This window comes from Melanerpes formicivorus, unplaced genomic scaffold, assembly GCF_026170545.1.
Source record: "Melanerpes formicivorus ecotype bairdi unplaced genomic scaffold, bMelFor1.0.p_v2 SCAF_92, whole genome shotgun sequence".
NCBI lineage: Eukaryota > Metazoa > Chordata > Aves > Piciformes > Picidae > Melanerpes > Melanerpes formicivorus.
Genome location: NW_027142444.1, coordinates 2,540,544 through 2,555,189, shown reverse-complemented (window position 1 = coordinate 2,555,189; position 14,646 = coordinate 2,540,544). Strand labels below are relative to the sequence as shown.

At 54.9% G+C, this 14,646-nt stretch overlaps 1 protein-coding gene across 4 annotated transcripts in view; it reads left to right on the top strand.

Annotated features, from left to right (window-relative positions):
* LOC137455149 (electrogenic sodium bicarbonate cotransporter 1) overlaps window positions 1-13,053 on the top strand; it is a 57,233-nt gene extending 44,180 nt beyond the window's left edge. For all 4 annotated transcript variants that reach the window (XM_068165716.1, XM_068165715.1, XM_068165717.1 and 1 more), the window contains 6 exons: window positions 3,432-3,500; window positions 6,015-6,188; window positions 8,575-8,736; window positions 10,541-10,637; window positions 12,111-12,190; window positions 12,966-13,053. In XM_068165716.1, coding sequence (XP_068021817.1) covers window positions 3,432-3,500; window positions 6,015-6,188; window positions 8,575-8,736; window positions 10,541-10,637; window positions 12,111-12,154 — 546 coding nt within the window. In that variant the 3' untranslated portion in view covers window positions 12,155-12,190; window positions 12,966-13,053. The remainder of the gene's footprint in view (window positions 1-3,431; window positions 3,501-6,014; window positions 6,189-8,574; window positions 8,737-10,540; window positions 10,638-12,110; window positions 12,191-12,965) is intronic.
* The last annotated feature ends 1,593 nt before the right edge of the window (window positions 13,054-14,646 follow it).

The following is a 14,646-nucleotide window of genomic DNA, read 5'->3' as shown; positions in this document are numbered from 1 at the left end:
ACCAGCTTGCAGGCTCTGCTCCTGGCCTCCAGCTCTGGGGGTTCTCCCTCCTCAAAACCCCCTTCTCCCAGAGGCACCAAGTGAGCCAGCACCCAGTGAAGAGCCCCAGGGGTGTGTGAGGTGTGTGCACACTCAGGTCATAGAATGGTCAGGGCTGGAAGGGAGCTCAAGGCTCAGCCAGCTCCAAGCCCCCTGCCATGGGCAGGGACACCTCACACCACAGCAGGTTGCTCACAGCCACCTCCAGCCTGGCTGCAAACACCTCCAGGCAGGAGGCTTCCACCACCTCCCTGGGCAGCCTGTGTCAGGCTCTCACCACCCTCATAGGGAACAACTTCTTCCTCACATCCAATCTGGATCTCCCCACTTCTAGTTCTGCTCCATCCCCCCAGTCCTGTCACTCCCTGACACCCTCAGAAGTCCCTGCCCAGCTCTCTTGTTGCCCCATTCAGACCCTGGAAGGCCACAGTGAGATGCACACAGAGAGCTTTACAGCTGCCTCCTCACCTCTTCCCCTGCTCCTTTCCCCCCCAGCAGCTCTCCTCCGTGGCCACCCACCAGCAGGCTCTCAAGCTTTAGCCACTGCCCTTCTCTGGCTGTGCTCCAGCAGATGGGAGCCTGGCAGGGAGCTGCAGGGGAGGAGAAGGTGGCTTCCCCAACTCACTGTGCCCCTGCCCTGGATTTCTGAGGCTGTTTTCACAGCTAGGAAATGTTTGTGCCTGGGCAACAGCTTCCTGCCCTGCAGCGCCAGGGCACTCCTGTGCCCTTCGCTCGGTGCCTGCCGGCTCTCCTCCTGCTTGGTGGCTGCTGTGACCTCTCCCTGCCAGCTCTCCCTTCCTCTGCCCCACTGGGCTCTATTATGTCCCCTGCCTGTGTTGCTTCATTCATCAGCCAGTCCCTGGGCCGTGCTTCCCCCGGCGTGGGGAGGACGCCTGAGGACGAGGCGGCACGCTCCCGGCCCACGTGCCAGCCAGGGCCTGGCAGCCTTTCAGGACCTTTCACAAGCTCTGGTGGCAAGCTCTGCTGCTCCCCAGAGCTGCTCTGCTGTGGCCAGGTCCCCTGCCCCACAGGGCTGCTCTGCTAATGCGCTGCAGCCTGCTCCTGCCGGCGGCGGCTTCGGCGCTGGCAAAGCCGAGCGCAGCGAGCAGGCACAGCGCAGAGCCATCTCCTCCTGCTCTGGGGGGGGCTTGGGGGGCTGGGGCTGGGCTGGGCTGGCGCTGAGGGGGCAGATCTCCACTGCAGTGTCCCCAGCCCCTCAGTGAGGACAAGGACAGGCACTTCCCTATCGACAGCGAGGCTCCTGGGCACCTTTAACATCATCCAGGCCAGCCCTTAGCCCAGCACTGCCAGCTCACCGCTGAGCCATGGCCCTCAGCACCACAGCTGCAGGGCCTGGGAGCCCCTCCAGGGATGGGGACTGCACCACTGCCCTGAGCAGCCTGGGCCAGGGCTGGACAACCCTTTCCATGAAGAAATTGTTCCTCATGTCCAACCTTGAGGCCATTTCCTCTTCTCCTCTCTCTTGTTCCTCGGGAGGAGAGCCCAACCCCACCTCACTCCAACCTCCTTCCAGGGAGCTGCAGAGAGCCATGAGGTCTCCCCTCAGCCTCCTCCAGGCTGAACACCCCCAGCTCCCTCAGCTGCTCCTCCCCAGCCCTGTTCTCCAGAGCCTTCCCCAGCCCTGCTGCCCTTCTCTGCTCACTCTCCAGCCCCTCAATGTCCTTCTTGGTGTGAGGGCCCCAAAACTGACCCCAGGACTCGGGATGTGGCCTCACCAGTGCCCAGCACAAGGGCAGGATCACTTCCCTACCCCTGCTGGCCACACCATTGCTGCTCCAGGCCAGGCTGCTGGTGGCCTTCTTGGCCACCTGGGCACCCCCTGGCTCATCTTCAGCCACTGCCAACCAGCACCCCCAGGTCCTTTGCTGCCATGCAACTTTTCAGCCACTCTGCTCCAAGCCTGGAGCATTCCTGGGGCTGGTGTGGCCCAAGGAAGCAGAGCAATGCAGTGGCAGGAGGAGCTGGGAACCCAGGAGCTCCCAGGAGGAGCTGGGAACCCAGGAGCTCCCAGGAGAGGGAAGGGAGGAAGGCAGGCAGGGCAGCTTCGGTCACAGCTGGCACACAGCTTTGGTGCCCCTGTGCCCCAGGTCAAAGGCATGGAGTGGGGCTCCAGGCTTCCAGGGGTAGGAAGGCCGAAGACCGTGGTGGGAAGGTGGTCAAACACCGAGTCACCGCCGCAGGGTTTGCCGGCTGGAGGCAAAGGCTGCTCCAGCAGCCCGGCGGTGGAGCCTTGGCTGAGCTGCGGCTGCCGTTCCGTGGCAGCCTCTTGCCACTGCACCGAGCTGGCCGTCGGGGACAGAGCCCTTGCCATCCTTCTCGCTCCCGACCGCCACACAAAGGCTGTTATTCGGCTCCCGTGGGTGGTCCCTGCCGACTCCTGCCGGTCCGGTCACGCCAGGCTGGCTGCACGCAGCTCCTGGCAGGGGCGAGCAGCAGCCCCCCGCCCCAAGGCCGGCAGCCCCCCGGGGGCTTTGTGCAGCTGGGGAGGAGCTGTGTGCTGCAGGGCGGAGGGAGGGACAGATGCTGCTGGGAAGCATGGGTGCTGGTCTGCCAAGCACCTTCTTCTCTCCTGAAGGGAGGTGTCCCCAAGGGCAGCACCAGCGGGGGAGGAGCGCTGGAGGCAGCTGAGGTTGGGGTTGGAAAGGAGAGGTCCTGGCAGTGCAGAGAGCAACTGGTGGTCCTCTCCTTGTGAGAGGCTCTGGGTTGGGCTGAATGCAAGGGGGGGGGGGGGGGGGAGGTCAGGATGTGGTTGGCACGACTGGCATCCCCCAGGAGGGATGCAGGGGCATGGCCCAGCCTGCTGAGCTGGAGGCGATCGTGCTGCCTCCTCTTCTGCTTCTCTGCCTTCTGCTCCCAGTCTCACCAGGTGAAAAGCTGAACTGGGACATCTTTGCCCCACCTCTTGTTTCACCTGCTGCCTGGCTGGCCCTGGGTGGCTTCCTGCCATGTGGCTCTTGGAGCAGATGCCCAAGGCCCAGCGAAGTGAGGGAGCCCAGGGCTCTTTGGGCCCTGCCCTGCTGGGCACCGCCGGGGCAGCGCCAGCGCCCTTGCAGCCCTCAAAAGCCCAGCAGAAGGCTGGCTGGCTTGCTTTGTGGCCCCACCTTGGCCACTCAGAGAAGCAGTCTGAGTCCCTCAGGGGCCAGGAGTGTATCATAGTATCAGTCAGGGTTGGAAGGGACCACAAGGATCAGCTAGTTCCACTCTCCCTGCCATGGGCAGGGACACCCCACACTAGATCAGCCTGGCCAGAGCCTCGTCCAGCCTGGGCTTAAACACCTCCAGGGACAGGGCCTCGACCACCTCCCTGAGTGGTGTTAGCAGGGGGTGTGGGCAGCTTGCTGACTGAGTTTCTCCTGCTCTTCCTCCTGCAGTTCATTCCCATGCCGGTGCTCTACGGCGTCTTCCTCTACATGGGGGTCGCTTCCCTCAACGGGGTGCAGGTGAGTCCCCCCCAGCTCTCCTCCACAAGCCTGGCAACCATGAACCATCACAAGGGTCCCTTCCCTACCCCACCCTACCCCCACCACCTTGCCCTTCAAACCACAGAATGGTTTTGGTAGGAAAAGACCTTCTAAGATCATCCAAGGCACCCACTGCCAGCTCACCGCTGAGCCATGGCCCTCAGCACCGCAGCCGCAGGGCCTGGGAGCCCCTCCAGGGATGGGGACTGCACCACTGCCCTGAGCAGCCTGGGCCAGGGCTGGACAACCCTTTCCATGAAGAAATTGTTCCCCATGTCCAACCTAAACCTCCCCTGGGGCAGCTTGAAGCCATTTCCTCTTCTCCTCTCTCTTGTTCCTCGGGAGGAGAGCCCAACCCCATCTCACTCCAACCTCCTTCCAGGGAGCTGCAGAGAGCCATGAGGTCTCCCCTCAGCCTCCTCCAGGCTGAACACCCCCAGTTCCCTCAGCTGCTCCTTCCCAGCCCTATTCTCCAGACCTTTCCCCAGTTCTCTTGCCCTTCTCTGGTCACTCTTCAGCCCCTAAACGTCCTTGGGCTCCATAACTGACCCCAGGACTCAGGATGTGGCCTCACCAGTGCCCAGCACAGGGGCCATCCCTGCTGGCCACACCATTGCTGCTCCAGGCCAGGCTGCTGGTGGCCTTCTTGGCCACCTGGGCACCCCCTGGCTCATCTTCAGCTGCTCTCAACCAACTTCCCCAAGTCCTTTTCCTCTGGGCAGTTTCCAGCCACTGTGCCCCAAGCCTGGAGCACTGCCTGGGGCTCCTGTGACCCCTTCTTCCTCCCCACCTCCTCTCCCTCCCCAGGAAGCCCCAGGGAGGGTGGCCACTGTTTACAAACACTGCCTCGGGCTGGCTGGCCCCAGATGGAGACCAAAGGGCAGCGATCTGCTCAGCAGGCCAGCAGCCAAGGCTGGCTTCCTGCAAGCAGTGGGGAGCTTTGGGTTGCCCCAGGGTCCATCTTGCCCCCCCAGCCAGCTCAGATGCTTGCAGAGCCCCCAGGCTTGCTGCTGGGGTGGCTTGGGGGCAGCTTGGGGGGAAGGAAAAGAAGGGGAGGTGAGTGGTGGCAGCAGGCTGACTGCAGCAGGCTGAGGAGCAGGAACACTGCTGCTTGCCAGGGAGGGGAAGCCAAGGCCCCTGGCTGGGAGGCTGAGCAGCCCTTATGTAAGGAAGCCTTTCTCCCAGCACAGAGCCTCTGGCTGGCCCCAGGGAGCTGGGATTGGGCCTCCTGGCACCCCCCTTAATTGTGGCCTTTCTTCAGTTGTGCTCTGCTGGGCAGAGACTGCCTGGCCCTGAGCACCATGAGAACTTCCTCAGCTGTCCTTTCAAACCTCCCCAGCTTGCATTCACTTGGGGGTGTGTGTGTGTGTGGGGGGGGGGGGGTTCAGTCTGGTCTCAGCAGCAGGCAGCAAGCCCAGGTTTGCCCAGGGGACAAGGAGGGGATTGTCCTGTTCAGCCCAGGGGGTTGGTTCTTCCTGGAGGGGGTTTCCCCTCCTTCCCAGCCCAGGTTTGCTGGGGCACTGGGCAGCTTTTTTCCCTCAGAGCAAGGATGGTTTTCAGTCCAAAAAGAAGAAGAAAATCTCAGTTTTGGGTGAAATCCAAGGGCCATCCAGGCCAGCACCAGGGCTGCTGGCAGCAAAGCTGCCTGCCTGGTGTCCCCAGCCCTCAGCTGGGGCTGTTCTGTTCCCTGCTAACATGATGTCTGCCCTCACCTCTGGTGACTCCTCCATCCAAGTTATGTGGGGAGGGGGCAGGGGAAAAAGGCTTCATCTGGGGCCAGCCAGTGTTTGTAAACAGTGGCCACCCTCCCTGGGGCTTCCTGGGGAGGGAGAGGAGGTGGGGAGGAAGAAGGGGTCACAGGAGCCCCAGGCAGTGCTCCAGGCTTGGGGCACAGTGGCTGGAAACTGCCCAGAGGAAAAGGACTTGGGGAAGTTGGTTGAGAGCAGCTGAAGATGAGCCAGGGGGTGCCCAGGTGGCCAAGAAGGCCACCAGCAGCCTGGCCTGGAGCAGCAATGGTGTGGCCAGCAGGGGTGGCCCCTGTGCTGGGCACTGGTGAGGCCACATCCCAAGTGCTGGGGTCAGTTTTGGGACCCTCATGCCAAGAAGGACATTGAGGGGCTGGAGAGTGAGCAGAGAAGGGCAGCAGGGCTGGGGAAGGCTCTGGAGAACAGGGCTGGGGAGGAGCAGCTGAGGGAACTGGGGGTGTTCAGCCTGGAGGAGGCTGAGGGGAGAGCTCATGGCTCTCTGCAGCTCCCTGGAAGGAGGTTGGAGTGAGGTGGGGTTGGGCTCTCCTCCCGAGGAACAAGAGAGAGGAGAAGAGGAAATGGCCTCAAGCTGCCCCAGGGGAGGTTTAGGTTGGGCATGAGGATCAATTTCTTCATGGAAAGGGTTGTCCAGCCCTGGCCCAGACCTCCTTCCATGGGGGAGCAATGTGTGTGGGGGGCTTTGTCTCTTGTTTGCCTGCCTGGGGCTCCATGTCTGTCTCCCCCCCAGTTCATGGACCGTCTGAAGCTGCTCCTGATGCCTCTGAAGCACCAGCCTGACTTCATCTACCTGCGCCACGTCCCGCTGCGCAGGGTCCACCTCTTCACCTTCCTGCAGGTGGTGTGCCTGGCCCTCCTCTGGATCCTCAAGTCCACCGTGGCTGCTATCATATTCCCTGTCATGGTAGGGGATGCTCTCCCTCACCTCTCCCCTTTCTCAGCCTGCCCCTTCCACCCCTGCTCCCAGGCTCCCCCAGATGACCACACCTGGAGTATTGTCTCCAGTTTGGGGCTCCCCAGCTCCAGAGAGACAGAGACCTGCTGGAGGGAGCCCAAGGGAGAGCCAGGAGGAGGATTTGGGGACTTGAGCATCAACCCTGTGAGGAGAGACTGAGAGCCCTGGGGCTGTTTAGTCTAGAAGAAGAGAAGGCTGAGAGGGATCTGATCAATGTCTATCAATAGCTGAGGGCTGGGGGGCAAGGGGAGGGGGCCAAGCTCTTTTTGATGGTAATAAGCCAAGGACCAACAGGTTCAAGCTTGAGCAGAGAAGGTTTCAGCTCAACATGAGGAGAAACTTCTGTGCTGTGAGGGTGCCAGAGCCCTGGAGCAGGCTGCCCAGGGGGGTCGTGGAGTCTCCTCCTCTGGAGCCTTTCCAACCCTACCTGGCTGCATTCCTGTGCAGGCTGCCCTGGGTGATGCTGCCCTGGCAGGGGGGGTTGGACTGGACTTAGGTCCCTTCCAAGCTTTGATGTGCTGTGAAATAGGGCAAACCAAGCTGCCCATGCCCAGCCAGCAGCTCAGGGCTCTGTGGCACTGCTGTAGGGCTGCATGGGCTCAGCCTTGCCCTGGCTGCCTTCACATCAATCTCTGGAGGGAAAGCAGCCTGGCAAGTTAATTTTTTTCCCCAGCAAGGTGTAGTTAACTTTGAGCCTCCCTGGCTGCCAAGGGTAGGTTCAGCCTGGGTTCTCTTTGAGCTGCATGAACCAACAGGAGGTGCAGGGTCCTTGCTTTTTCCCCAGTCCATGCAGAGAATGTCTCCCTGGCTTTTCAGTAACACACAAGTGCCAAAGCCTGGGGTGAGGCTCAGCTCTGAGAGGTGCTCCAAGGGGAGGGGAAAGGATTGACTTGAGCAAGAGCAAGGAAGAGATTTCTTATTCCTTGAACTTGGGTGGAGAGGTAATGATGCTGATGATTTCTGTCTCACATCAGAGGATGGCATGGAAGGGTGGTGGCATGGAAGTCTGAGAAGATGGAGCTTTGGTGGCATGGCAGTTTGCTGTGGAGGTTTGGTGACAAGGAAGTTTGGTGGCATCTAAGGTTGATGATGTGGAAGTCTGGTGGCATGAAAGTTTGATGTGAAAGCTTGGTGGCCTGGAAGTTTGATATGGAAGGTTGGTGCCATGGAAGTTTGCTGTGTAGGTTTGGTGGCATGGAAGTTTGGTGCCAGGGAAGGTTGATATGGAGGTTTGGTGCCATGGAAGTTTGGTGCCAGGGAAGGTTGATATGGAGGTTTGGTGCCATGGAAGGTTGGTACCATGGAAGTTGGCTGTGTAGGTTTGGTGCCATGGAAGTTTGGTGCCATGGAAGTTTGCTGTGTAGGTTTGGTGCCATGGAAGTTTGGTGCCATAGAGGTTTGGTGCCGTGGAAGTTTGGTGCCATGGCAGGTTGATATGGAGGTTTGGTGCCATGGCAGGTTGATATGGAGCTTTGTGCCATGGAAGTTTGGTGCCATGGAAGGTTGATATGGAGATTTGTGCCATGGAAGTTTGGTGCCATGGAAGTCTGATATGGAGCTTTGTGCCATGGAAGTTTGGTGCCATGGCAGGTTGATATGGAGGTTTGGTGCCATGGAAGGTTGGTGCCATGGAAGTTTGCTGTGTAGGTTTGGTGCCATGGAAGTTTGATATGGAGCTTTGTGCCATGGAAGTTTGGTGCCATGGCAGGTTGATATGGAGGTTTGGTGCCATGGAAGGTTGGAAGTTGGCTGTGTAGGTTTGGTGCCATGGAAGTTTGCTGTGTAGGTTTGGTGCCATGGAAGTTTGATATGGAGCTTTGTGCCATGGAAGTTTGGTGCCATGGCAGGTTGATATGGAGGTTTGGTGCCATGGAAGGTTGGAAGTTGGCTGTGTAGGTTTGGTGCCATGGAAGTTTGCTGTGTAGGTTTGGTGCCATGGAATTTTGGTGCCATGGAGGTTTGGTGCCATAGAGGTTTGGTGCTATGGAAGTTTGGTGCCATGGCAGGTTGATATGGAGCTTTGTGCCATGGAAGTTTGGTGCCATGGCAGGTTGATATGGAGCTTTGTGCCATGGAAGTTTGGTGCCATGGCAGGTTGATATGGAGCTTTGTGCCATGGAAGTTTGGTGCCATGGCAGGTTGATATGGAGCTTTGTGCCATGGAGGTTTGATATGGAGCTTTGTGCCATGGAAGTTTGGTGCCATGGCAGGTTGATATGGAGGTTTGGTGCCAAGGACGTTTGGTGCCATGGCAGGTTGGGGGATGTAGGCAGCAGCACCCAGAGGAATGCTGCCAGTCCAAGCTCAGGGAAGTCCTCCCCCTCTGCCCTTGCAGATCCTGGCCCTGGTAGCAGTCAGGAAAGCCATGGACTACCTCTTCTCCCAGCACGACTTAAGCTTCCTTGACGACGTCATTCCAGAGAAGGACAAGAAGAAGAAAGAGGATGAGAAGAAGAAGAAGAAGAAGAAGGGCAGTGTGGACAGTGACAATGATGATGTAAGCAGCTCCCTGCTCTTGGCTGCTCCTGGGGATGGTCCCAGGTCCTCCCCAGCTCTGGGGCTGGCTGTTTCCCAGCCTCTTTTGGAGTCGGTTGGGGGTTTTCTTCTTGCAGCAAACCAACCCCGACCCAGACCTCTTTTCCTCACTGCCTTCCCCTCTGCAGCTGGCAGCAGCCCAGAGTAGGTGGTGCTCACCTTGCCAAAAGCCAGGTCCCCCTTTGCACAAGGCACCTGCTGAGGTGTCCTGGGTGCCCCCTGCTAGAGCACCCTGCCCTGCTCAGCCTTCCCTCCTCTGCCTTCCTGCCCCCATCGTTGTCTTTTCTTTTAGGAGGAGAGTGGTTCTCAGCAGCAGCTCTCTTTCTCCTGCCTCTCTTCTGCCTGGTGCTTTGGGCTTTGATGGCTCTTCTGAGAAGCCCCACGGGATGGGACTTGTGCTGGCTGCTGCTGGTGACCTCGGGACCTGCCCAGCACACCTCCCCTCCTGCAGTGTCCTCCTGGCTTGCAGTGTGGCCTGAGCCAGCAGAACCGGCCCTGCTGGTGCCACTGCCCAGGCCAGCTCCACCTGCCCGAGCCTGCTCTGGGCTCTGCTCTACTTAAGAGGAGGAGAAATGTCCTCCAGTGCCTTTCAGCATTCTCCTCTCCAGCTTTAAACCCAAGTTTTGAACCCAAGTTTATACTGAACCCAAGTTTGTATGAACCCAGCCTTAAACCCCAAGTTTATCTTGAACCCAGGTTTAAACCCCAAGTTTGCATTGAACCCAGGTTTAACACCCAAGTTTGTATTGAACCCAAGTTTTAAACCCAAGTTTGTATTGAACCCAGGTTTAAACCTCAAGTTTGCATTGAACCCAGGTTTAACACCCAAGTTTGCATTGAACCCAGGTTTAACACCCAAGTTTGCATTGAACCCAGGTTTAACACCCAAGTTTGCATTGAACCCAGGTTTAAACCTCAAGTTTGCATTGAACCCAGGTTTAAACCCCAAGTTTGCATTGAACCCAGGTTTAACACCCAAGTTTGTATTGAACCCAAGTTTGAAACCCCAAGTTTATACTGAACCCAGCAGCATCACCTCCTGAGCCACAGCTCCTGTATCTCTGGTGGGCTTTGAGCTCTCTCCTCTCTTCTCCAGCTCGTGGTGAATCTCAGGTTCAGGAGTTGACCTCCTTGCTGCTACAAGTTGAGCCTTAACTCTTCTCAGGTGGTTTCTCTTGCAGCACTTTGGCTTTGACAGAGCTTCCTGCCCTGGGGGCTCCCTGCTTGGATTGCTTTCACCTTTTCCCTTCCAGAACTACATCCCCACCAAGTCAGTGCTGTGGGGTTTTGGGGGGGGTCAGAGCTCTCCCCTCCTCCTGGGCTGGACTCAAACAGGAGTTGAGACAGCCCAGCTGCAGGGCCTGTCTGACCCTTGTAAAACTGAGAAGAAAACCTGGCTTTTAGGTAAATCACAGCAGGCTAAGATGTCCTGGTGAGCTTCTCAGAAGCCAACCCCCTTCTCTTTCTGCTACAGATGAGCTTCCATTGGTATTCCCTGCAGCCAGCTCCAAGCTGGACTGGGTGGTGGTGGAACAGGAGCTGGTGAGGTGGGGAGAGGGGAAGGCCAAGATCATCTTTTCAACCTGTTTCCCTTCCCAAGTGTGAAGGTGGGGTGCAGTGGGGAACCAGCTCAGCTGCCTTGCTGCTTCCTTAAGTCTCCCTTCTTTTCTTCTCCTCCTTCCTCCAGAGACCTCCCTGGAAGGCTGATTTGCATTTGGGGCAGACCATGAAAATGTTCTAAGACCTTTTGCACGTTTCTTTCACAGTCTGACTGCCCTTACTCAGAAAAAGTCCCAAGTATTAAAATCCCAATGGACATCATGGAGCAGGAACCTTTCCTAAGTGATAGCAAACCTGCTGACAGTGAGTAGAACCAACCTCTTGCATGCCTGCTTGACTCTCACTCCCACTGCCAACATAGAGACCTCTCTTAGTGGTGGCTTTTGGAGAGCTGCTTTCTCTTGGGGGGGTTGGGGGTTTGGCTTTTTCTTTCTCTCCATCTTCTTTTGGTTTTTCTAATCTCCAGGCCTGTGATTTAGGACAGATTTAGGGGTTTTTTTTGTGAGTTGGTTGGGGTTTTTTTCATCTCTCCTCATTACCAATCTGATGTTGTTCCTTCTGGTGCCTCCAGCTCACGCACTTGTAACCGGCTGCTACCAGGTCCCTGAGCCCCCTCTGCTCTTTCCCCTCTTGTTTTAACCCCACTGATGGTTCCACTGATTGGATTACTTTTTTTCCTCTGAGCAGCAGGTCCAAGTTCCCCCAAACCCCCACCCCCACCCCACTATCCCCTCGCTGTTTGTTTCCTTAGGTGCCAAGGTGCCACACAACCCCGCGCTTACAAGAAGCCCTTAAGCGCATCATTGATCATCACCAGTCGACCATTAACCTATTTCCCTTCTTAGGTGATTGGCTTTTGTGCTCCTCTGCTTCCTTTCACTCCCTTAATCAATACCCAGAATTGATGATTGCCACCTTGATTTTCAGCCCTTTTCACTTGCCCTGTGCTTAAGCCTTTGAAAGTGAGGATGAGCGACCAGCTCCAGTACCGTTAAAACACAAAGAGGAGGCTGCAGAGAGACTCAGGTTGGACCTGGAGTGATGGAACTGTTGTGGTTGGGAAAGACCTCCCAGATCATGGAGTCCAACCATTGACCCAACACCACCATGGCCAGTAGGGAATAGAATTGTCTGGGTTGGAAAAGCCTTCTAAGATCATGGAGTCCAACCTTTGACCCAGTACCACCATGGCCATTAAGGCATAGAATAGTTTAGGCTGGAAAAGACTTCCCAGATCATGGAGTCCAACCATTGACCCATGGCCATGGTGGAAGCCTCATCCCTGGAGGTGTTGGCAGCCAGGCTGGATGTGGCTGTGAGCAGCCTGCTGTAGTGTGAGGTGTCCCTGCCCATGGCAGGGGGTTGGAGCTGGCTGAGCCTTGAGCTCCCTTCCAGCCCTGACAATCCTGTGATTCTAAGCCACCTCTTTTCTCACCAAGAGAGGCTGGGTGTGGCAGGGAGGAGTACCTACAGGGTAGCTGAAGTGGGGTAGGTACAAGGTAAGTGGCCAGACCTAAAGGTGGTGAAGTGCTGGGAAGTGAGACTTTGGCCCTGTTGGGTTTTACCTTGGAGGAGAGAGAGCTAGCCAGAAGTGGAGCAGTGTGACTTCCAAGCTAGGAAGTCCACCTGGCAAGGCAGCCAGCAGTAAAAAAAGCCCAAACCCAGTGCTTTGCCAAGTAGATGAGACAGTGCTGGAGAAACTGGAGGCTGGGCTTGAGGAGCCACCAAGTGCTGCCAGGCAGGGACAAACTGAACTTCTCTTTCCCTCCCCACCAGGAGAAAAATCACCAACATTCCTTGAGCGCCATACGTCGTGCTGATGCAATTCCTTTCCTTCAGCCACACACCATGCCAAGGTAGGCACCCAGCACTGCCCTGCCTGGGGATGGGGGGGGAGGGGGCCCTCAAAAGCATCTCAGCTGCTGCACAGCACCCTGAAGGGTTCTGTCCCCTTGTAGGAGAACTCTGAAAGTGCACTTGGAGAATGAATTACAGAATTAAGCAGGTTGGAAGAGACCTTTGAGATCATGGAGTCCAACCTCTCACCCAACACCATCTCATCAACCAAAGCATGGCACTGAGTGCCTCATCCAGGCTCTTTGCAAACACTTCCAGGGATGGTGACTCCACCACCTCCCTGGGCAACCCATCCCAATGGCCAATCACTCTTGGGACCCTGCAGTAGCACAGAGGTGCAAATATAGAATCCTAGCATCATCCAGGTTGGAAAAGACCTCTGAAGTCATCACCAGGTTGGAAAAGACCTCTGAGGCCATCACCCAGTGCAACCTTCACCCCAACACTTCCAGTGCCAAACACAGGCTATGCAGCAGGACTCTACCTACTCTTGTGCCATGGTTTAGTGCATGAGATGGTGTTGGGTGAGAGGTTGGACTTGAGGATCTTATAGGTCTTTTCCAACCTGGTCTGATCTATTCTATTCTATTCTGCTCTATTCTATTCTGCTCTGCTCTGTTCTATGAGGAATATCATCCTAACATCCAGCCCAAACCTCCCCTGGTGCAGAAGATCCATTTCCCCACACCCCACACTGGGGGCTGGAGGTGGTCCCCACGCTGTAGGAGCTGGAGGGAGTCCCCACACTGACCTGGTCTTTCTCTTTCTCCACAGCCCTCCACGAACTCCAGTCAAAGTTGTGCCTCAAATTAGGATAGAAGTGGAGCCTGCAGACCATGGATACTTCTGGAGGAGCAAGGGAACAGAAACCACTTTGTGATTCGTCTATCCGACCTGGCCTGGGCTTTCTTTCGCCATTAGCCAAACACCCACCCGCTCCCCATGCTGCCCCTCGCCCCTCTTCACCCCCACCTTCTGACCAAGACTCCTTTGGGCCTCCTCTGTGGCTCCAGAGAGGTACCCACCACCACCACCACCACCACCCCCCCCCCCCACCCTTACCCCAGCAGCAGGAGCCGGCCTCGTGGCGTCGCCCTCTGGGATCCAGCAGAGCCAAACCGACCTCCGGGGGCGACTGGGTGGAAGCTGCTGGCAGGGAAGTGCTGCTCAGAAGTTGGCTCCTGCAGGGCCAGGCTTGGAGTTGGGGCAGGGAGGAAGAGGGAGAAGGTTGCCCTTGGCTCCCAGAGCAGACAAAGCCCTGCCACCAGACAGCCCTTTATCCTATGCAATGTGTTGGGGGGTTGGGGGGTTTGGGGTTATTTTTTGTTAAGGAGACAACTTAAATGGACTTAAATCTGTCAGGTACCTTGAAGAGTGTTATTATTATTATTATTATTATTATTTTGTGTTGGGTTGTTTTTTTTTCCCCTAGATTATTTTGTTTAAATTATGGGGAGCCTAACCTACAAATTTTGGGGGGGGCTTTTTGGGTTTTTTGGGGGGGGGGGTTGGTTTGTTGGGGTTTTTTGGTCAATTTTTTAACTCCTTTCTTGTTTTTTTTTTTAATTACTGTAAAGAAAAAGACAGAAAAAAAAAAAAAGGACAACAGCAACAAAAAGAAAAAACAACCAAGAAATAATTTTTTGGGGTTTTTTGGTTTTTTTCCTTTTCCTGCAGCAGGAAATTTATATAGTTCTGAGTAGTTCTACCTCTTATTTCTAGATGGCAGGCTTTCTGTAAAAAAAAATATTTGAATAAAAAAAAAAGGAAAAAAAAAAGAGAGAAGGGAGAAAAAAAAATAAAAAGAAGACAAAAAAGAAAAGAAGAAAAACAAAAAGAAGAAAAAAAGGAAAAAAGAAGAAAAAAAGGGAAAAAAAGAAGAAAAATAAAAAAGGAAAGAAGAAAAAAGTAAAGGAAAAAAAAAGAAAAAATGAAAGAAGAAAAAATAAAATAAAATAAGAAAAAAAGAAAGAAGGAAAAAAGAAAAAAGAAGAAAAAAGGAAAGAAAGAAGGAAAAAAAGGAACAAAAGTAAGAAACAGAAGAAAAAGGGAATAAAGAAGAAAAAAGAAGAAAAAAAGGAATAAAGAAAAAAAGAGAAGAAAAAAGGAAAAAGAAGAAAAAGAGAAGAAAAAAGAAAAAAAGAAGAAAAAAAAAGGAAAAAAGAAAATAAGGAAAAAGAAGAAAAAAAGAAGAAGAAAAAAAGGAAAAAAGAGAAGGAAAAAATATAAGAAAAAAGGAAAAAGCAGGAAAAAGAAAAAAGAGAAGAAAAAAGGAAAAAAGAGAAGAAAAAAGGAAAAAAGAGAAGAAAAAAGGAAAAAGAAGAAAGAAGAAAAAAAGGAAAAAGAAGAAAGAAGAAAAAAAGGAAAAAGAAGAAAAAAGAGAAGAAAAAAGGAAAAAGAAAAAAGAAGGAAAAAAGGAAAAAGAAGAAAAAAGAGAGGAAAAAAGCAAAAAAGA